This window comes from Bubalus bubalis, chromosome 17 (assembly GCF_019923935.1).
Source record: "Bubalus bubalis isolate 160015118507 breed Murrah chromosome 17, NDDB_SH_1, whole genome shotgun sequence".
NCBI lineage: Eukaryota > Metazoa > Chordata > Mammalia > Artiodactyla > Bovidae > Bubalus > Bubalus bubalis.
Window position 1 is genome coordinate 8,579,509 of NC_059173.1, and position 23,754 is coordinate 8,603,262.

The window sequence follows — 23,754 nt, forward strand, 5'->3', positions numbered from 1 at the left end:
CACTCATGCCTGGGCCACCCCCACAAAGATGCTGATTAAATTGCCCAAGGCATTGTTTAAATGGCACTGCCTTGTTTAAAAGCTCCCCCAGTTGATTCTGTTGTGTGGCCAGGATTGAGCTCCAACCTGGTTCTCAGACTTAACACACACACAGGATGGCTCCACAGGGTCACGGACGTAAAACTCAGGGATGGACTTCAGGGACCTCTTCAGGGGATGTAAGATGTGATTCTGCTCTAAGGTCATGTCTATCATGATAAGATTGTCCAGGTTTCTACAGAACGTCTCAGAAACCACAACCCAGCTCTTTCATATTCAGATTTTGCAGAACCTTGCTCCCAGGAGTCTGTGTGAGGCCAGGCCCTGTGAGGGCAGGACTGAGGCTGGGAGTGTGTGTATGACCTTGTGTGCTGGGTGGAGGGCGTTAACCGCTAGAGGGCTGTGATACTCACTGCTGCAGACATCTCCCGCTTGGAAGAGCTCGGTGGTGAGCAGGACTAATCCGTAGTAAGAAAACGCATTGGAAAACCTGCCAGGAAGCAAGCAAGAAGCGTAAGGAAATGATGGGAGAAATGCAAGCCCCCATTCCCATTCCATTGCGAAGGACTTCCACCCATAGCAGCACAGACTAGGCTTTGGGCTCAGCCCATACTGGGCCTTTGGACTGCTTGAGCAAGAAGATGGCGGGTACAAAACATACTGATGGACTAAAAGGAAGTGATCCTGTGTCCTTTGAAAGATCAAGAAAATTGAATTATAGGGACTTCCCTGGCAGTCCAGTGGTTAAGATAAATGCAGGGGGCATGGGTTTGCTCCCTGATCAGGGGACTAAGATCCCACATGCTGCACAGTGCAGAAAAAAAAAAAAAAAAATACAAACACCAAAGAACTGAATTATATCACAGACAAGCCACCCCCAAGCTGTTCACTCAACTGGCAAAAGGAGGGGAAAAAAATGGGGGAACCAAAATTTGGTAGAAAACAGTCATTTTGACAGATGTCAACAGACATTAGAGCTTTTGGGTTGAGCTGAATAGGGAAGAGAAGGGAGATATATTTAATAACATAGGTATGCCCCACTTTCTGATGGAGAAGGAAATGGCAACCCACTCCAGTACTCTTGCCTAGAAAATCCCACGGATGGAGGAGCCTGGTAGGCTACAGTCCATGGGGTCGCAAAGAGTCGGACACGACTGAGCGACTTCACTTCACTTCCACTTTCTGAAAGCTTGCCTCACTGTACGTCACTTTTACGAAATCTATATTAGTACCTGTTTTTGCTCACCGGAAGAAATCCGAAGAGGATTTTCACTTTTACAAAAAAAGCGGGGAAAGCAAAAATAGCATCCAGTGTTTATTTTATAGAGGCAACTCTCGCCCCAAGCAGCCACAGTGGCGCCACCAAGCTCCTTCCCCGAGAACTACGCTCAGCATCAGCATCAAGCTGCCATTACCTTTTTTTAAAAATTATTTTACTGAAGTATAGTTGATGTACAACGTTGTGTTAATTTCTGCTGTGCAGCGAAGAGATTCAGTTATACATAAAAATACACTCCTTTTCAGATTCAAGCTGCCATTCCCTTGGAACTGTTGTCTGTGAGCATCTGTACTTTATTTCCATTTATTATTTCTTCAATTAGCAAGATGTTCTTCCTTCTTGTTTAGTCACTAAGTTGTGTCAGACTTTTTCTGTGACCCAATGGACTGTGACCTGTCAGGTCCCTCTGACCATGGGATTTCTCAGGCAAGAATACTGGGGTGGGTTGCCATTTCCTTCTCCAGGGGATCTTCCCCACCCAGGGATTGAAACTGTGTCTCCTGCTTGGCAGGCAGATTCTCTGCCGCTGAGCCACCTGGGAAGCTGCAAGCAAGATGTATCCTCAGGTAATTACCTCTTTGCTTTATGCCACTTCAGCTTGAGAAAGCTTTCATTGGAAACTCTACTTTTGTAACATTTTAATTTACTTATTTTTAATTGAAGGATAATCGCTTCACAATATTGTGTTGGTTTCTGCCATATATCAACATGAATCAGCCATAGGTATACACATGTTCCCTCCCTCTTAAACCTCCCTCCTGCCTCCCACCAGATCCCACCCCTCTAGGTGGTCACAGAGCCCCAGTTTGAGCTCCCTGGGTCATACAGCCAATTCCCACTGGCCACCTATCTTACATACGATAGTGTATATGTTTCCATGTTCTCTCTCCATTCATCCCACCTGCTCCTTCCCCGGTCTGTGTCCACAAGCCTATTTACTAAGTCTGCATCTCCACTACTGCCCTACAAATAGGTTCATCAATACCATCTTTCTAGATTCCATATATGCATGTTAGTATATGATATTTATTTTTCTTTTTCTGACTTACTTCACTCTGTATAATGGGCTCTAGGTTCATCTACCTCATTAAGTGAAAATGAAAGTCACTCAGTCGTCTCCAACTCTGCGACCCCATGGACTATAAAGTCCATGGAATTCTCCAGGCCAGAATACTGGAGTGGGTAGCCATTCCCTTCTCCAGGGGATCTTCCCAACCCAGGGATCAAACCCAGGTCTCCTGCATTATAGTCATTAGAACTGACTCAAATGTGGAATACTCTACTTTTGAATAGCAGGGGCGAGGAAACTACAGAGCTGTCTCTGTGTTCAACGGAATCACTTCACCAAGCATTTATTAAACACCTGCTCTGTGCCCAGTCAAGTATGGAGTCTGCAGACTTCATGGGCATTTCAGATCAGAATGATGCAGTTAAATTCCAACTGTCCCAGGAACCAGAGTACTCAAGTCTGTAGGGTCAGAATATCACGTCCTATAGTACAGCTATGTGGGAGCTCAGTCATTATCAGAAGCTGATGATTAATTTCCTTGCCTTACAATATGTGCTCCCAAATGTGATTTCTATAGTATTCTATAATTAGGCTGTAATCAGTTGCTTAGGATTTAAGTAGTGTCCATCCAACAGAATCACATGCACTCAAAGATAGATACTCTCAATTCTGTTTCCCCACCTTTTAAAATATCCTGCCAGCTCCATACGTGGACTGGGCACACAGCAGGTGTTAAAGCCTTTGTGAGCTGATTCAGTTCTTGGGGGACATGAAGGCAGAGCTGGAACCTGGTGCTGTATATCATCAAAGCTTTCCCCCCACCCTCTGCTACACTCCACCCCCCTACTCCGCTGCAACTGCCCTTTTTGAGGACTCTCCCCTGCTCATTAGCACCTCTGCTCAAAGGTGAATAGGAAAAGTGAGAACTGGTGAAAGCAGGCCACAAAGCCTCAACCGGGCTAATTTTCTGCACTGTTAATGCCATAGAAATTACACAGTTGGAAGAGTTGAGAGAATGGCTGAAATTTGACTAGCTGTGGGGTGAAAGGTGAGTACTTACTACAAATGCCCTCCAGTCAATGCCATGGTTGTTATTTAAGAAAAACTGGAACTAGATAAAAACTGAAAGTTCTGAGAATGCCCATGTTGATCAAATCAGGGGTTCCCCAAATATGGGCTCTGTGCTGGGTGGTACCCAAGGTAATATAAATGGAGAGTGGGCTGGATACAGCAAGAGTAATATAAATGGAGAGTGGGTTAGATACAGCAAAAGAATCTCTTTGTGAAAAAAAGATTCCCCTAAGTTTCCTTTTGATTCTTTAATCATATCTCAGTCTTACTTATGTGCTAACAAGTCCCTAACACCTCTCCTCTCTGTCTGTCTCTTAAGCACAGAGGCTTCGTGCCTCCCGCCTTGGTAAACCATCAATTTAGCTGCTTTTTACCGTATAGTCATCCCTCAGGATCCGTGGGGGATGGGTTTCAGGAGCCCCTGCGGACACCAGAATCCTTGGATGCTCAAGTCCATTATATAAAATGGTGCCATGTTTGCACATAACCTACACATGCGTGTGTGTACGTGCTCAGTGGTGTCTGACTCTTTGCAGGCCCATGGACTATAGCCCACCAGGCTCCTCTGCCCATGGGATTTTTCAGGCAAGAATACTGGAGTAGGTTGCCATTTCCTCCGCCAGGGGATCTTCCTGACCAAGGGATTGAACCCTGGACTCCTGCATTGCCTCTTTACCACTGAGCCACCTGGGAATCCCACATATCCTCCTGTATACTTCAAATCATCTCTGGATTACTTATAATACCAAATACAATGTAAGTGCTGTGTAAAGGATTGTAACTACAATGTAAATGCTAGTAAATAGTTGCCAATGCACAGCAATTTCAAGTTTTGCTTTTTAGAACTTCCTGGAATTTTTTTTTTTTCTATTACTTTTCATCTATAGTTGGCTGAATCCTTGAGTGAAGCCTGCGGCTAGGGAGGGCTGACCATATTTATCTTTAAAAGCGACTTCTGTCTATGGTCTGCAATTACAGTTTTTCCTTAAAGCAGTTATACACAGTTTCCTTTTACAAGACATTTATCTGTCCTGCTGTATAGCACAGGCAATTACAGTCAGTGTCCTGGGATAAACCACAACAAAAAGAAGATAAAAAGAATGTATACATATATACACATGTGTATAAATATATCAAAAGAATATTAAAAGAATGTATACATATATATGTATAATTGAGTCACTTTGCTATACAGCAGAAATTAACACAGCATTGCAAATCAACTATACTTCAATTTTTAAAAAATTAGCAGAGTAAAAAGTGAGTCAAATAAAAGAAGACTAAGCAAACAAGAGTACAGGGGATACCTGAATAACACAGAGGTCAGGAAAGTGACGCTCAGTTTTGCAAACGTTGCCCAAGATGGAAGAGTTGTCACTGCATCGAGTTCAAACAAAACCCCAAACAGGGTGCAGATGAGGGGGACCCAGGCATGAACAAACAGCTCTTACCATATAAACCACAGCAACAAGGTTGTCCATCTAAAATGGGGTGTGAAAAGGTCCCTCATTTTGCCTCGGTCTTCCTGTTTCAAGACAAAGAATGCCATTTACTCCCCTCCCCTGCAGATGTGTGGGCAGTGGCCATGTACCTACCCCAGAAGGAAATATCCACCTGCCCCAAAAAAACACTTGCTGCCGGGTACTCTGGAACACAGGGAGGCCCCTGCGGCAGCCGCTCCTTTCCAAAGAGAAGCCCACCACTGGAGCATCCAGTCTTGTCACTTTCACTTTGCAACACACGTTGGAAATCACTGCATACTTTCTCCATCTGGAGCATCTTGATACAGAAGGGAGCGGGGAGAATGCAGTCTCTCCCCAAAGGCAACTAAACGAGCCTCCTGCCCCCCAGGCTCTTTGGGAGGCCCCCCTGCCCCACCCCTGTGCTTCCCAAAGCAAATCTGGGGTATGTCCTTGGCTTCCATGCTGTCAGACCCAGCCTAATACTTCCTCTCGAGCTGGCGAAATTCCATTCAGTTCTTTTCACCCAATATAGAGACAATCAGAAATATAATTTTATTTTTAAAAATAATTTCCTCGTAAGCTCTGTTGTTTGCTTAAGGGTATTTGTGATGTTTCTATAAGCTGCAGGGTTGATTCTTGAGGGCAGGGACTGCAGCCTTCAAATTTGGCTCCTTTTTCCCCCTTGCACCTGGGGTAGGTGCTCAGCTGTTTGTACTGCGGTGGAGTCCCTGACGGTGTTGCCGTGGGGAGCAATGCACCATCCATTAAGGATGTCTACATGGGTGCGGTGTAGTGCCCTGGATATAAGTCTGTAATGGCACTTCTTAATGTGGTTTTATTGTCGAGCAACCACATCTGCTAATCAGACTTCCTGGGTGCTCAAAGATAAAATCGAAGCAAGAGTAGTTACAGGACCCATGAGGGGATATTATAGGACATTTCTCTAGTCATTGGCTAAACGCTCCAGGTGGCACTTTTAAGACTTGGCAATGAAAATACACAGATTGAAGTTGCCAAATTCCCCTTGCAGGTCCTGTCCACTGCACCCCCACCCTCTCACGTACACAAGCTCCCCAGCTCACGTGGCAACACATGCGATCTGTCCGCCTGGCACTGACCTGTCTGGAAATGATGAGTTTCCCCAGAGGCATGGGAGCTCCGTTTTCCGTGGCTATTCTCTTTAAGGTGGCGATGGCCTTCTCCTGGTTCCCCGACAGCACATCGTACCTCGCACTCTCCGGGAGCCACTGTGGGGACAGGAGACCGAGATGTGGTCGGCTGCAGCAGAACACAATCCTTGGTCCCAACCACACGCTCTCACCTGTGTGTGAAGTCCTTAAGGCCGGAGTCTCTGGGGCCAGAAGCCTGGCTTCAAGTCCCGGCGCTGCCATTGATTAAATGGCTTTGTGACCTTAAACAATAACTTGACCTCTCTGTGCCTCCATTTCCTCATCCATCAAATGGGGATAATAATAGATCCCCCCTCTTAGGATTGTTGAGAGGATTAGATGGGATTATCCTAAGTGCTCAGCACAGTGCTGGGAATGGTTGATATAGCTGCCATTGTGGTCGTTGCTATGAGTATAATTTGGTGCTTCTGAGTTCCAGGTGACGGCTGAATTAAGACTGCTGCCAAAAAAATGTTTCACCTCTCTCAACACCATCATCATCATCACCTCTACCTCTCAAGAAACTACACATCACCTGTGTTTAGCATCATCTTGAAAACTCAATCTAAGAGATAGAAAGAAACCAGAAATACCTTTAGGCCTAATAGAGTCCCAACCTCACGTGACTAGATAAAGGTATCTCCATAAAACAAAGTAATAGTCATCTGTGAAATAAGAGAGTATGAGACTTGGAGTCAGAAGATCTGGTTCAAGTGATTTCTGTTACTTATTAGTTGTATGCTTTTTGACAAGTCAATCAACCTCTCTGGGCCTCAGTTTCCTCATCAGGAAAATGAGAATGTAGCAGAGATTAAAATTCATGCTTCCCTTTCCATAGTATAGAGTTGTCTTCAGATATGGCTACCCAGCCAGAAACTACATTTCCCAGCACCTCTTGCACCTAGGCAAGGCCATGTGACATGCTTTCACCAATGGCATATAAGCAGAATATTCCTGGCCAAGTTATGCCCTTCTTCAGTCTATGTGTAGAAGATCCCAAAGGCTTCCCTGGTGGCTCATCAGTAAAGAATCCACCTGCCGCTGGATCCACCCAGGAGACATGGGTTCTGTCTCTGGGTCAGGAAGAGCCCTTGGAGAAGGAAATGGCAACCCACTCCAGTATTTTTGCCCAGAAAATCCCATGGATGTAGGAGCCTGGCAGGCTACAGTCCATGGGGTTGCAAAGAGTTGGACATGAGTTGGTGACTAAACAACAATGGAAGATTCCAAAGCCCTACACAATAGTAGAGCTACAGGCTAGAAGGAAGCTGGGCCCAGAATCACACTTGTCAAACAGAAGCACCCATTCTGGACTGTTCTGTGAATGAGAAATAAACTCCTAGCGTGTTAAGTTACTGAATATGCAGGCTTTTCTTGTTACAGAAGCATCCAGCCATGCTTGAAGCCAGATATTTAAAATTCTATCATATGGGTTGAATTGGGTTTTTGTCACTTGCAACTGAAGAATACCAGCTGTTCCAAACACACTCCCCTTAAGTGTAGATCCTGCATGGGGGGATGGGGCAAGAGATCTCCCACCCCCTTGATATCTCCCTCAAGGACATCCCAGCAGAGTCTGTCTGGAGGAAACCTGACGCCCTATACCGGGCCTACCCCTGGCCCTGTTCCTTTGTCTCATTTCCTGATCAAAAGAAATAATCTTAAACATGGCTTTGGTGTCCTCCTCCACACCCTCCCCACTGAAATACAGTGAATGGCAAGAGACCAAAAGCAAAGGCTGAGGTCTCTTAATGGATACCTACAAAACACAGGACTGCAAAGAGGAGGAGTGGGACAGCTGAGAGGATGAGCAGCCAGCGCCAGCCCAGGCTGGGCATCACAAACACAGCCAGGACGACCTCGAACACTGTCCCGATGGCCCAGAACACCTGGCAGGGGAGAACGGGGGTCAGTCAAGGTGCAGCTCTGGTCCACACAGTGTGCAATTCCAGGGCCGCTGTAGACAAGGTTCTCCACGTGGGTGCGAGGATCCTTGAGGTCAGGAAGGTAAGAATGGCCGTCCCTTTTCCTGTGGTCCATATGGGTAGGCCAGGGCCTCCACGCTGTCCAACTCCTGAGGGTGCCACCCACACTATAATATTTGCATGGCACCCACTGGAGTGTGCACTGTGGCAGCTCTAGTTACAGAGATCAAAACAATCAATATTGTATGAGGCCAACAGAGAAGTGGACACATTGGGTTTTGTCTACTGATATTCACCTTCCTTGCCCAAGAGTGCCCCGGTCTCCTTTATCAGAACTGCCACTCCCGTGGAGCTGAACATCTTCTGTCTGCTTCTCTGAGTCACTCCATGCTTTTCCACCTTGCTCTTTGTATGGACCTCATCCACAGACTCCCTGTCCTCTGGCTTTACATTGGGTGCAGCCAATGGGGGAACCCCATAGGAGATGAGAGGAAAGACAGATGAGGGTGTTTATTCCAGCAGGATGGGCATGGGCTGGCTGCACCCTTCAGCTGAAGGTTCTCAGAAAGGACAGGGAGCAGGCAATGAGGGCCACTCAGGGTTCAGAATCAGCAGCAGATGCATTTCAGTATTTAAACTGGTTCATCCATACCAGTGTGGACCAGCTGACCACCACCCCTGATTGTCAGGGGTAGACACAGTCAGGACGGTTGGGCAGTGGGGTCAATGTGATCAATACTATCATGTGAAAAAAAAAACTGTCATGTGGTCATGGTGTTTAGGGAGGATTCTGACTCAGTGTCCAGCAGGGACAAATAATATTACCACTGCATGGAGGAGGGCCATTAGGCAGTTGCAAATTTGTCCTGAGGGCTTCCAGATGGTAGTTGGAAAACGGGTCATAGGACCCTGGCAGAGGGAGGGCTTGAGAGGGACTGACTGGTCCAGGAGATTTTTAAGGCAGTCTACTGGCCACAGAGGTGGCCGTGAATGGGGATCTCACATATGACACGAGTGAGTCTGGATACAAACAGAGGTAATGAATGATGACGGGTGAAGGGCAGGAGTTTGGTCCACTCAAGCTACACTATTCAAAACCAACTCTCAGATAAAAGTCATTTCTAGTTCAAGAAGGACGTTCTACCTGCCTGCCACCGGTTTTTTTTTTTTCCAGGGATGGTAGACTGATTTTGCTTGTTGTTGGAGGAATTTATGCATATTGCCAAACCACCATGCTGAAATCAACATAACTGATTCATTTTAATCCGTGCATATTGCATTCTTCTTAAACTCCCCAATCTTCTTCCTGTGGCTCAAGACACAGGAAATCTGCTGCTCAGAGACCAAGTATTCTTCAGACTCCCAGACCGTCCTCCTTACCTCAATCAGCAAAATACACTTAGCTCTGGCTTTCATGGGAAGGAACTCAGCATACAGTGTGACCCTGGGAAAGCAAAAGAGAGAGAGGGAATTAATGTCAGGGCTGAGTGGGCAGATTGCTGTGGTTTTCCGGATTTTTTCAGCCAAAGAAAAAGTCAATGTCATTTAGTCTTACTTCTCAGTGTATTTCAGTAAGTCTCTCCCTGTTTTGGTGTTCTCTCTCTTTGATCTCTCCATCTCTCTGCTTGAAACCCTAGCTGAGACCATATTCAAGAATATTGAACCCAGCACTTCTTTGGCGGTCCAGTAGGTTAGACTCCATGCTTCCATTGCCGGGGGCATGGGTTCAGTCCCTGGTGAGGGGACTAAGATCCTGCATGCCACATGGCCAAAAAAAAAAACTCTCTGTGCCCTGTTTTTACTGAATATATAAATAGTATTTCTGTGCTACTTTAATAGTATTTCCATGTTATTTATCCTCTTACACACATATATTCCACCATATTCATGGGCCATATTTTCCTTAATAATAGCTACCTGTTATTGAGGACCTACTATATGCCAAATGTTTTCCTAGATGACCTACATGAATTATCTCACTCAATCAACGACAAACATGGAGAATCAACAGGGTAGGTAATTATAATTCCCACTGTGTGTGTGTACCTTTAGCTCCCATTTTCATCTCTGTATCTGCGTCAAGTGAGTGAAGACTCTTTGTGACTGTATAGTTCATGGAATTCTCCAGGCCAGAACACTGGAGTGGGTAGCTGTTGCATCCTCCAGGGGATCTTCCCAATCCAGTGATCAAACCCAGGTCTCCTGCATTGTGGGCAGATTCTTTACCAGCTGAGCCACCAGGGAAGCCCAAGAATAGTGAAGTGGGTAGCCTACCCCTTCTCCAGTGGATCTTCCCAACCCAGGAATCGAACCAGGGTCTCCTGCATTGCAGGTGGATTCTTTACCAACTGAGCTACCAGGGAATCCGGTCAAATAAGTTGTTATTTGACTAGGATCACATAGCTAGTAAATTAGCAAGTAGAAGAGCCATACTTTTAATCCAAGTCTGTCTATATTATGCACCCCTTCATTCACTTTCCTATTTAGGTAGTTTCACAATTATAAACAATACTTCAACAAGCATCTTTCATCTTAAATCTTTGTTCACATGTGTTTTCCTTAGGATGGATTCTTATAGTAGAATTTGAGTCAAAGGGTATGCATATTTTAAGGCTTTCGATAAATATCACCAAAGTGGTTCCCAAAAATGTTGTTTCAATTTATATTCCTACAAATACCTCTCTCAACACAAACCATTAGGAATTTCATTAACTCAGCTTTGAGAATGGAGACCAATTGCCGGCATTGTAAAAGATGACAGTGATTATCACGAATGACTTTGGAATTTTATTAATATTCTCCAAGTGGTGTTCCTGTATTATTTTTAAAAATCAATAATACTGAAATAAGAAGTGTGTTTACATTTTTCTCCACCAAATTAAAGTCAAGTTACTAACCATGAAAAAATGTGCTATAGTATATTCTAAAGACAAAGCTAATCCTTAGATGTCAAGGATTTGTTTGGACATGCTATAGTGAACGGGAGAAGGCAATGGCACCCCACTCCAGTACTCTTGCCTGGAAAATCCCATGGACGGAGGAGCCTGGAAGGCTGCAGTCCATGGGGTCGCTGAGGGTTGGGCACGACTGAACAACTTCGCTTTCACTTTTCACTTTCCTGCATTGGAGAAGGAAATGGCAACCCACTCCAGTGTTCTTGCCTGGAGAATCCCAGGGATGGGGGAGCCTGGTGGGCTACCATCTATGGGGTTGCACAGAGTCGGACACGACTGAAGTGACTTAGCAGCAGCAGCTATAATGAACTTAGAGCATGCAACCTTTTTATTTTAGGTATATAAGTGGTACAGGAATGCATTCTCATTGTGAATAATCTAGCAATATGTAAGAATACAAAGTATCTGAAGAATCTTCCTCTTCCCCCTTACCCCTGCTTCCATTCCCCTGCCCCAATGCCGTGACTAATAGCTGTTTGCTTTGCAAACTTCCAGCCCCTTCTCTATGTAAATGAACATATAAATTTAAAACTGAACAGATATTTTTCCAAAGAAGACATAACAGATGGTAACAGGCACATGAAAAGATGTTCAACATCACAAATCATCAGGGAAATGCAAATCAAAACCACCACAAACTATCACCTCACACCTGTCAGAATGGTCATTATCAAAAAGACAACAAATAACAAGCATTGATGAGGATGCGGAGAGAAAAGAACCCTCCTGCAGCGTTGGTGGGAATGTAAATTAGTGCAGTCACTATGGTAAACATTATGGGGGTGCCTCAAAAATTAAAAAGAGAACTATCATATGATCCAGCAATTCCACTCCTGGGTATTCATCTGAAAAAATGAAAACACTGATTCAAAAAGATATATGCACCTCTGTGTTCACCGCAGCATTATTTACAATAGGCAAGGTTCAGAAGCAACCTGTGTCCAACAACAGACAAATGGATAAAGAAGATGTGGCTATAAACATATATATATATACATATATATACACATACACACATACATTTATATATACACAATAGAATATTAACCACTAAAAAAGAATTAAATCTTGTTATTTGCAACAACATGGATGAACCTAGAGAGTATTATACTAAGAGAAGTAAGTCAGACAGAGAAAGACAAATGCTGTGTGATTTCACTTATATGTGAAATCTCAAAAACAAAACAAATAAACAAACATAGCAAGCAGAAATAGAGTCATAGATAAGAGAACAGACAGGTGGTTGCGGGGCCAAAGTGACAACCAGGTGACGGACATGAAGAGGTAAAAACTTCCAGCTGCAAAATAAATGAGTCATGGGTATGAAATGCATGCTGTGAGGTCTATACACTGGAATTAATTACATAATAATAGTAGTAATTGGGCTTTCCATGGGGGCACTAGTGGTAAAGAATCTGCATGCCAATGCAGGAGATGGCAGAGACGTGGGTTTGATCCCTGGGTCAGGAAGACCTCCTGGAGGAGGAAATGATTACCCATTCCAGTATTCTTGCCTGAAAAATTCCATAGATAGCAGAGCCTGGTGGGCTACAGTCCATGGAGCAACAAACTCAGACACGTGCTGAGCTCATGTGCTCAGACACGACTGAGCACAATAGTAATAATAAATTTAACCATGACATCTTTTTTCTTCCCTTCCCTTCTCCTTCCTTCGCACACATGCAGTGTATGGCCAGTGTTCCATTCATACAAATGGCCCCATTCTTACCACTTCCAGCTATGCCAGTCCAACTCGCAACTGTCAGCACCTGTAAGTCTCCCCTGAGTGCTTTCCCTGGTCATTAAAGCTTGCTTTGCCAACCCGTGTGGTAGACCAGCAGTGCCAAGGAATTTAACTTCCCAGGAGCAGCTCCCAACAAACCACAGTTCGCTCGTCTCTTGACCAGGACAATCTGGAGAATGTGTTGCAGTCTCTCAGAGGAAAGTCCCTGCTCCTGAGTGCCTATGTCAGGATCTGCTCCTGATAAGACAGTTTGGAAGTCTTTCCATAATAATCTATATCGATCTACCAGATTATTTTTTAACAGCTGCAATCCTATCGATGAACTTAGATTGTTTTCAATTTCTTGTTTTCGTAGCCTATGCCACAAGGAACATCTCTTCCTGTAATTGTGCCCCGCATTATTTATAGCAGTTCATTATGAAAAAGAGTAATTTGGGATTCATTCAAAGTAGGGGGATTATTGCAATCAGGTTAAAGACTCAAAGAACGAGCAATGAAATTAGCAACGCTAAGAAGCAAATGATACAGACGTGAATAAATCCCCTCTGCAAGTAATTGCATTTTTGACACTTGACAGTTAGAGATTTGCCATTTGGATCACACGCTTGGAGAGAAATGACCTGGGATCTCCATCTGGCATTTCTGCTTGGTCTTTGGGGAAAGAGCAGTGTCAAGGTCAGATGTGTGAGCAAGCTGATTCTAGACAACAAATCTAAAGAAACTTCTGAGGCAGGTCTCAAGGTAGCACAGATGGGCAGCTACCTGGGGTATTTGTCTTTAAGAGTGGCTAAAACAGTCAGTAGGATGCCAGGTGGGGCAGGCTTCCAGCTCATAGGTAAGTAGTGTTTCTGCTGAGATACACAGCGCCCTCTACTGGAAATAATAAACCATCTCCCCGGGTGCCAGCCTGCGTCTTCTATTTTTTTTGTGTGAGGCACGATGTGACTGGTGATGGAAGTAAACTCCGATGCTGTAAAGAACAATATTGCATAGGAACCTGGAATGTTAGGCCCATGAATCAAGGTAAATTGGAAGTGGTCAATTTACCTTGAGATGGCAAGAGGAATAGGTGATCTAAAATGGACTGGAATGGGTGAATTTAACTCAGATGACCGTTATATCTACTACTGTGGGCAAGAATCCCTTAGAAGAAATGGAGTAGCCCTCATAGTCAACAAAGAGTCCAAAATGCAGTACTTGGATGTAATCTCAAAAATGACAGAATGATCTCTGTTCGTTTCCAAGGCAAACCATTTAGTATCACAGTAATCCAAATCTATGCCCCAACAAGTAATGCTGAAGAAGCTGAAGTTGAACGGTTCTATGAAGACCTACAAGACCTTTTAGAACTAACACCCCAAAAAGATGTCCTTTTCATTATAGCAGACTAGAATGCAAAAGTAGGAAGTCAAGAGATACCTGGAGTAACATTTTGTACTCCAAGGCAAATTCGGCAAATGAATTTGGGCAAAGGCTAACAGAGTTTTGCCAAGAGAATGCACTGGTCATAACAAACACCCTCTTCCAATAACACAAGAGAAGACTCTACACATGGACATCACCACATGGTCAATACCGAAATCAGGTTGATTACATTCTTTGCAGCTGAAGATGGAGAAGCTCTATACAGTCAGCAACAACAAGACGGGGAGCTGACTGTGGCTCAGATCACAAACTCCTTATTGCCAAATTCAGACTTAAATTGAAAAAGGAGGGAAAACCACTAGACCATTCAGGTATGACCTAAATCAAATCACTTACAATTATACATTGGAAGTGACAAATAGATTCAAGGGATTACATCTGATAGACAGAGTGCCTGAAGAACTATGGACAGATGTTCCTGACACTGTACAAGAGGCAGGGATCACCCCCAAGAAAAAGAAATGCAAAAAGGCAAACTGGCTGTCTGAGGAGGCCTTACAAATAACTAGGAAAAGAAGAGAAGCAAAAAGCAAAGGAGAAAAGGAAAGATATACCCATTTGAATGCAGAGATCCAAATATCAGGGAGAGATAAGAAAGCCTTCCTTAGTGATCAATGCAAAGAAATAGAGGAAAACAATAGAATGGGAAAGACTAGAGATCTCTTCAAGAAAATTAGAGATACCAAGGGAACATTTCATGCAAAGATGGGCACAATAAAGGACAGAAATGGTATGGACCTAACAGAAGCAGAAGATATTAAGAAGAGGTGGCAAAAATACACAGAACAACTACACAAAAAAGATCTTCATGACCCAGATAACCACGATGGTGTGATCACTCACCTAGAGCCAGACATCCTGGAATGCAATGTCAAGTGGGCCTTAGGAAGCATCACTACATACAAAGCTAGTGGAGGTGATGGAATTCCAGCTGAGCTGTTTAAAATTCTAAAAGATGATGCTGTGAAAGTGCTGCACTCAATATGTCAGCAAATCTGGAAAACTCAGCAGTGGCCACAGGACTGGAAAAGGGCAGTTTTCATTCCAATCCCAAAGAAGGGCAATGCCAAAAAAAGTTCAAACTACCACACAATGGCACTCATTTCACAAGCTAGCAAAGTAATGCTCAAAATTCTCCAAGCTAGTCTTCAACAGTACATGAACCGAGAACTTCCAGGTGTTCAAGCCGAATTTCGAAAAGGCAGAGGAACCAGAGATCAAATTGCCAACATCCGTTGGATCATAGAAAAAGCAAGAGAATTCCAGAAAAACAACTACTTCTGCTTCACTGACTATACTAAAGCCTTTGACTGTGTGGATCATGAGAAACTGGAAAATTCTTAAAGAGATGGGAATACCAGACCACCTTACCTTGCCTCCTGAGAAATCTGTATGCAGGCCAAGAAGCAATAGTTAGAACTGGAACAACAGACTGGTTCCGAATTGGGAAAGGAGTACTTCAAGACTGTATATTGTTACCCTGCCTATTTAACATCGTGTGAAATGCTGGGCTGGATGAAACACAAGCTGGAATCAAGATTGCCATGAGAAATATCAATAACCTCAGATATGCAGATGACACCACCCTTATGGATGACACCACCCTTATGGCAGAAAATGAAGAAGAACTAAACATCCTCTTGATGAAAGTGAAAGAGGAGAGTGAAAAAGTTGGCTTAAAACTCAACATTCAGAAAACTAAGATCATGGCATCTGGTCCCATTACTTCATGGCAAATAAATGGGGAAACAATGGAAACAGTGACAGACTTTATTTTTTTGGGCTCCAAAATCACTGCAGATGGTGACTGCAGCCATGAAATTAAAAGACGTGTGCTCCTTAGAAGAAAAGCTATGACCAACCTAGACAGCATATTAAAAAGCAGAGACATTACTATGCTGACAAAGGTCCGCCTAGTCAAAGCTATGGTTTTCCAGTGGTCATGTATGGATGTGAGAGTTGGACCGTAAAGAACGCTGAGAACCGAAGAATTGATGCTTTTGAACTGTGGTGCTGGAGAAGACTCTTGAGAGTCCCTTGGACTGCAAGGAGATCCAACCAGTCCATCCTAAAGGAAATCAGTCCTGAATATTCACTGGAAGGACTGATGCTGAAGCTGAAGCTCCAAAACTTTGGCCACCTGATGCAAAGAACTGACTCATTTGAAAAGACCCTGATGCTGGGAAAGATAGAAGGTGGGAGGAGAAGGGGATGACAGAGGATGAGATGGTTGGATGGCATCACCAACTGGATGGACATGAGTTTGAGCAAGCTCTGGGAGTTGGTGATGGACGGGGAAGCCTGGCGTGCTGCAGTCCATGGGGTCACAAAGAGTTGGATACAACTGAACGACTGAACTTAGTTACTTACTATGTGCAACTATTTTTGCCTGGAAAATTCCATGGACAGAGGAGCCTGGAGGGCTACAGTCCATGGGGTCTTAAAGAGTCAGACACGACTGAGTGGCTGAGCAATTAGAGGTGATTATTGTTTTGGGGTTCCTATGTACATTTTTCTAAAGTTTCTAAAACAAAAATGTACTGTTTCCTGCCTCAACTTTTCACATCAGTATTTAAAACACTGAACCACCTCCTTCTCAGGCTCAGTGGATGGCCCTATGCAAGAAAATGGAAAGTGAACAAATAATTCTTTCTTCAGCCTCCCAAAACCAAACCCTAAGAGAACAATCCACATTGCTTTGCTTTTCTTCCTGTTAAAATAGATCTTCCCACATCCAACTTTTCTTATTTAGACACTATTTAGTTTTCATTTAGTGTTAGCTAGAAATATCACTTCTCTTTTCTGGAACATAGACATGTCTTCGAGATTTATTTCTACTCATTAGCACTTAAGCCTGTTTAAAACTTAAACAAAACAAAAAACTTTAAAATGTCAACAGCACCAAAAAATGAACACCCTAAAACTACAACTGGATTCCACTATCCTGTCACTTGGTTTTCGTTGTAAACTAAACTGCTTAGTGGCCTAAATGAGTAAACATTCATTATTTTCCCCCAAAATGTATTGTTTGTAATGATAAAGTTACATGTAACTCTTTTGCTTGGATTAAAGTCTCTTCCTTCTTGTGGCTATGTAAATTGGTACAGCCACTATGGAGAACAGTATGAGGTCTCCTTAAAAAACTAAAATTAGAGTTATCATATGATCCTGTAATACCACTCTAGGGCATATATTCAGAGAAAACCATACTCTGGAAAGACAATACACCTCAGTGTTGACTGAAACACTGTTCACAACAGCTAAGACATGGGAATAACCTAACTGTCCATCAACAAAGAAATGGATAAAGAAGATGTGGTATATTTATGCAACAGACTATCACTCAACAGCAAACAAAGAATGAAACATGTCATATGCAGCAACAGGAAGAGACCTAGAGATTATCATACTAAGTGGAGGAAGCCAGAGGGAGAAAGATAAATATCGTATGATACCGCTTATATGTGGAAACTAGAAAAAAGGTACAAGTGAACTTATATAAAACGAAACAGAAATAGACCCAGAGACAGAAAAGAAACTTCTGGTTACCGAAGGGGAAGGCGGGGGAGAGGTTTATGGAACAGAGATGAGTCAGTTATGGCCATGCTAGCCTAGCCAGTGCCCGGCCAACTCAGCAGCTGACAAAAGACACAAGAGTAAGTCTTGCAGAGCTGGGAACCATCAAAAGACCAAACTGCAGAATCATGGGTTAAATCCATTGTCATTTTAAGCCTAAGGATTGGAGTAGTTTGTTACAAAGCAAAAGGAAAGTACATTCCACTTAATAACCACCTGTCCTTAGGCAAATCCCTCAGGATCTCGGAGCCTCAGTTTTCTTATCTGTTAAATGGAGATAGTAGGGTTGTTCGATGGACAAGAAGAGGTAGTGTGAAGAGAGGGCTTAGCATGGCTCCCCGCGCTGGGGAAGCACTCCACTCATTATTACCAGCATCACTACCAATGTTACTGTCGTTGTTATCATCAAGGACCCATGTGAACATTTGGGGGAAGCAAGAAAAGAAACAAGAAATAAAGGGAGAGGAGTTAGAAAGGCAAAAATTAGGGCAGAGGGATGGGCTCCTTATTAACAATATAATTTCTATATGAATTGATGGATGTCAGCTAAACATACTGTGTTAATCATTTGCAAGATATAGAAGTCATTATGCTGCATACCTTAAGCAGTTGTTTTGTTGTTGTTTAGTGGCTAAGTTACGTCCGACTCTTTTGCGACCCCATGGACTATAGCCCGCCAGGCTCCTCTGTCCACGGGATTTCCCAAGCAAGAATACTGGAGTGGGTTGCCATTTCCTTCTCCAGGGGATTTTTGCAACCCAGGGATTAAAGCCACCTGGCAAGCCCACAGCTTAAAAGTGCTGTATGTCAATTCCATCTCAATAAAACTAAGAGAAAAACATCTTTTCAATTAAAAAAAATTATAATAATATAATTTGCATTTATACTAAATACAGAGTATATTATAAGGATTTCTGATTGTTGAACTCTTAAAAATAATATAACAAAATCTTCCTCACTTGATTTTGTGAAGTGGCACAACTGGGTAAAGTCCTTCTAAAGGAATGGAAACTCTTAGTTACATTTAATTACACAAAAATATTTTCAACTAAATGTTTCCAAATAATGAACTTAGGGGAGCCATTTTTATAACTAGATAAGAGCTTTGCATAATTAAGGCGCGATTATTTTATGTAAAAAGCTGGCATGAAAGTGCTTGGGAATCAAGTGAGTCTCCTGGATGGCTAAAATATTTCTTCTCTAACTTTTTTTTTTTACCTCGCCACACGTAATGCAGGATCTTAGCTTCCTAGCCAGGGATCGAACCAGTGTCCCCTGCGGTGGAAGTGCAGTCTTAAACCCTGGACCTCCAGGGAAGACCCTCTTCTGTAATTTTGTGTGTGTGGCTTTTATTTGCCCTCCTTTTGCTAACCATGTGATCTGACACATGCTACTGCTAATAAAGCCTCAGTTTCCTTACCTGGAGAATGGAGGTCGTCGTATCTACGCCTTAAGGTTTCGCAAGTTTAGAATGGTCATGTGTCTGGCATGTAGTAATAGCTCAATAAACAGACAGACATGCTATTGCAGCATTAAATAAATGAACAGCTAAATGGGGAGGCATGACATTTGGGGAGCGGGGGAAGGGAGCAGACAGGTAAACTTAGAACCGTCAAGATATCCGGTAAGGGGGTAAAGGCCCTCCCAGCTGCTCTGTGTCCTTAATTTTATTCCCTTGGTGTCCTGTCCTCCCTGGCTGAAGATCTCTTCCCTTTGCAGTTTCCAGAGGTGGTTTTTTCTCTCCTCTAGTGACTCAGCCATTGGAATCTCATCAGCTTATAGCCTTCCCCAGGTTTCTGAGAATTTATTTCGCTGATAGCACCTTTTTATTGCTTTCCAGCACCATTCGAGATTTATTTCTTATACCTTCTGTATTACTTCCAGAAAATGTGGAAGATGACCCAGAAAAGAGCACTTCTCATGGCACCAACTTCAACCAGAATCACTGGGGATGTTCATAAGCCCCGGTTCCTTTCCCTACCCTCCTATGGCCAGAAAATCCAGGGTGGGAATGTGAGGAGGCTGGACCTGCTGCCATCTCCCCAAGCATCCCTGGGAGAGGAATTTCACGTGTTCCTCCGTGAGCTCATCCCTTCCAGCCACGAGGAGGAAACGGTCCCAGAGTCAATGAATGGCTCACAAACAGGGCAGTGGCTGAACAGCAGGAATTCCTGGAGTTGGGCCAGAAGTGGAACAGACTGACCACAAGCCCCTGCCAGCCCAGGTTAACAGGCTTGGCGTAACGGCCTCTGCTTTAAGCTCCAGTGGTTCTTAAGCTCATCCCCGATCCAGGAGTCCATGTCAAATACCTACTCTGCACAGCCCTGGAGGATCAATGATGAATAATAATCCAGGGAAGGGCTGAGTGGAACTGAGAGCCTCTAAGTGGGAGAAAGGGCTTCCCAGGAGGTGCTAGTGCTAAAGAACCTGCCTGCCAATGCAGGAGATGTAAGAGAAGCAGGTTCAGCTCCTGAATTGGGAAGATCCCCTGGAGAGGACACAGCAACCCACTCCAGTATTCTTGCCTGGAGAATCCCGTGGACAGGGGAGCCTGGCAGGCTATAGTCCATAGGGTCGCAAAGAGTCATGACTGAAGCGATATAGCACACATGCACGCAAGCACATCGGAGGGTCCAGGGGAGGGACTGTAACGGATGTGCCGCCTGGATTCCCCCTTCAGGGCTGAGGCACACAGTCCCTCTGGCACGACCAGGAATGTTGCCTGCTAAGAGCTCAGGGTTGAGCCCCTTGCAGGAAATGCCTTGGCCCAAAGTAGCTAACTTCCCCCAAGGTCACGCTCCCTCCTTGAGGGCAGCCCACATCCAAGGTGGCTGACGTGAACGGACAAAGGTCCAGCCCCCATCCTCAGTATGGAACAATCTAAAGGGCCATCGCAGCTTCTGAACCCTAATGGTCAGCTGAGGCCCCTACCAGCTGTTACAATCACATTGCAACTTAGCTTCTCCCTCTGCCCAGCCCTGTTTTTCTGACTCCTTTACAGGTGTTGATCTTGGTGGCCTCTTGCACACATATCTCGATTTCTGTCTGTTTCCCAGGATGTCAGCCTGAAACAGGGACCATGTCTGTTTGGCTCACTGTTGTACCCCCAGTACCTAGCATTGGCCTGTGTCATAACAGAAGCTCAAGAAAATACCAGTTGAGGGGATTCCTTGGTGGTTCAGTGGTTAACACTTAGGCTTTCACTGCTGTGAACTTGGGTTTGATCCCTGGGAGGGGAACTAAGATCCCACAAGCTACGTGGTACAGGGGGCAAAAAAACTGGTTGAATGAATGAATAAAACTAAAAAGAAACTCCCTGGTTCCTGTGCAAAATTTTCCTAAATTACTGCAACAGGATTCCTTATTTCCAACCTATCCAACCCATCACTGCCAGCTTAATTTTTTTAAAGTACCTCTCCTGCTCGAAAACTTTCAGTGGCTTCCCACCCGTCTGCAGACAGTCCCTTTGACCTGACATTCAAGACCTTGTATAAGCTTGCCCTAGTCTATCAGGGCTTCCTAAATGGCTCAGTGGTAAAGAATCTCTGCCTACCAAGCTGGAGATGCAGGTCGTTACCTGGGTGGGGAAGAATCCCTGCAGTAGGAAATGGGAACCCACTCCAGTACTCTTGCCTGGGAAATCCCATGGACAGAGGAGCCTGGTGGGCTACCGTCCACGGGGTCGCAAAGAGTCGGACACGACCGAGCGACTACAGCGGCAGCCACCTGGTCCACGTGGCCCATCTCGGGGTTTTCGATTCTCACATTTCTCAGCCTAACAAGCTAACTGAGTTGGACCATTAGCCTTCCTCAGACTCAGCTATGGCTTCCTCTTTTCACGAAATTCCCTTCTTATGAGATATCCTACATATTCCCCATCTCCTTGGGTCTCTCTAAATCCTTTTCATTGTTCATAGCAAGGCAGTGGAAATCAATGGTTAGAGCCCAGGCTCTGGAGATAGAGGGTGTGGGTTCCGATTGCAACCCTACCTCCTGTAACTGTGTCATCTGGGGCAAGTTACCTCACCTTTCTGTAACCTTAGTTTCTTTATCTGTAAAATAGGATTAATGATAGAATCCACCTCATAGGGAAATTGGGGAGATTAAGTGAGACAGTCTGGGCAAACTGCTTAGAACAGCATCTGCCCCTTAATATCGGCTATTAATCACCATCCTTTAGAGTGGGGTCAACACTTTTTTGACAAAGGTCTGGACAGTAAATACTTCAGGTTTGCAGGCCACAGAGTTTCTACTGAGACTACTCAACTCTGTTGCTGAAGCACCAAAACAGGCATAGATAATACGTCAGTACATGGTGTGGTTGTGTTCCAATAAAACTTTATTTAGAGATCCAGTTGGCAGTTCAGATTTGGTCCAGCTGCCACAAGCTGCCAATCTCTGCTTCAGAATTCCCCAGTCTGCCAGGAAACGGTGACGTCTTCCTACCATCCTGACTACTCTCAGTATCTTAATAACAGTAACAACAAAATAACACACAACTTACAAAATAATTAGTCCCACCTCCTTCCCTGATAGTTCGGTTGGTAAAGAATCTGCCTGCAATGCAGGGCACCCTGGTTCAATTCCTGGGTCAGGAAGATCCACTGGAGAAGGGATAGGCTACCCACTCCAGTATTCTTGGGCTTCCCTTGTGGCTTAGCTGGTAAAGAATCTGCCTGCAATATGGAAGACATGAGTTCAATGCCTGGGTTAGGAAGATCTCCTGGAGAAGGCAAAGACTACCCACTCCAGTACTCTGGCCTGGAGAATTCCATGGACTGTATAGTTCAAGGGGTCACAAAGAGTCAGACATGATTGAGCGACTTTGACTTTCACTTTGACTTCCTGCCTTGGGGTCAAGTTAGAAACAGGTAAAAGGGAGCAGGCAGGGTAGTTAAAAGCATGGATGTTACAGGTGGACAGATTCCAGGTCTTATTTCCAACTGCACCCTGTGTGACTTGATTTCACCCACTGAGCCTGTTTTCTCAGCTGTAAAATGGGAATTGCACTAATTCAATATTCCCGCACATCTTCTGGGGCTGCTGCACCACATCCAGGAGAAATGTCCCGTCAATGCCAGATCTACCATTTTGATTATTATTTCACGTCTATGTCCTTCCAGCTATCGTGTTGCTTTTGCTGTTGTTAATCATCACAATATTGACAATGACCCTCTTCTCTGGCTCCATCAGAGTCCCTGGGTAGCAGCAGCCCTACAGTATGTACCATCTTTGCATCCTTCCGAGCCCATGAACATAGCTGCCTGGCTGCCTGGCTGGGTGGCCAGAGCTGGGGCTTTACTTACGACTGGGGGACCCCTCCGATCCCGAAGCCCACCAGGCCCCGCAGCACCAGGATCCAGCTGTACACGGGCGCAAACGCACTGAGGATGCCGTAGTACAGGGTCCAGAGCACGCTGATCTTCAGTCCCTGCAGAGAAGGAAGACACTCAGTCACGGGGCTTCTCAGCATCTTCAGGTCACACGCCCCTGCACATGTTCAAGGTCACCGTAGGGTCGTGGTAAAGGGTAATCCACACAGCCAAAGGGATGCTAGGTGTTCTCTGGGGGTGGTGCCAGCTCTGAGCGGGAGTGTGGGAAACCTGTGGGGTGTTCTTAGCAGTCTCAGTGATTGGCAGTTAAAAGACAGGTCCCAGGGACTTTCCTAGTGGTCCAGTGGCTAAGACTCTGTACTTCCACTTCAGGAGGTACGGGGTTCAATTCCTGGTCGGAGAACTAAGATCTCACATGCTGTGTGGTGCAGCCAAAATTTTTTTTAAGTAATAGACAGGTCCTAGAGATGCTAGATGTCCCACAGCACCTGAGACATGAAGACTTACCTCACACAAGCTTGAATTGAACTTCCCACAAGATACTAAACCATGCAGTTGATCACTGTTTATGACTATCTGCACCTGGACCTTCATTCTGGTTAACATATAAACAGGATTTTGGAAGGTGGGTCACACCTTCCAAAAAAATTCCTGAGGGTAGTTTTTCAGGAAAGCAACTTCTAGATAAATCAAAGTAAGATACACTTTGTTTTATCTGGAATTTTACAGAATTATCTTTTCAGAAACCCATGTTGCCAGTGGAAATG

The 23,754-nt window shown here is 44.4% G+C and overlaps 1 protein-coding gene across 5 annotated transcripts in view; it reads right to left on the bottom strand.

The window, feature by feature from the left end:
- LOC102407920 (SV2 related protein) overlaps positions 1-23,754 on the bottom strand; it is a 73,680-nt gene that overhangs the window by 12,618 nt on the left and 37,308 nt on the right. For all 5 annotated transcript variants that reach the window (XM_044930033.2, XM_025267456.3, XM_025267457.3 and 2 more), the window contains exons 6-11: positions 22,961-23,085; positions 9,336-9,399; positions 7,794-7,919; positions 5,980-6,108; positions 4,850-4,923; positions 453-529 (exon numbers count right to left, since the gene is read on the bottom strand). In XM_044930033.2, the coding sequence (XP_044785968.2) occupies positions 453-529; positions 4,850-4,923; positions 5,980-6,108; positions 7,794-7,919; positions 9,336-9,399; positions 22,961-23,085 (595 nt within the window). The remainder of the gene's footprint in view (positions 1-452; positions 530-4,849; positions 4,924-5,979; positions 6,109-7,793; positions 7,920-9,335; positions 9,400-22,960; positions 23,086-23,754) is intronic.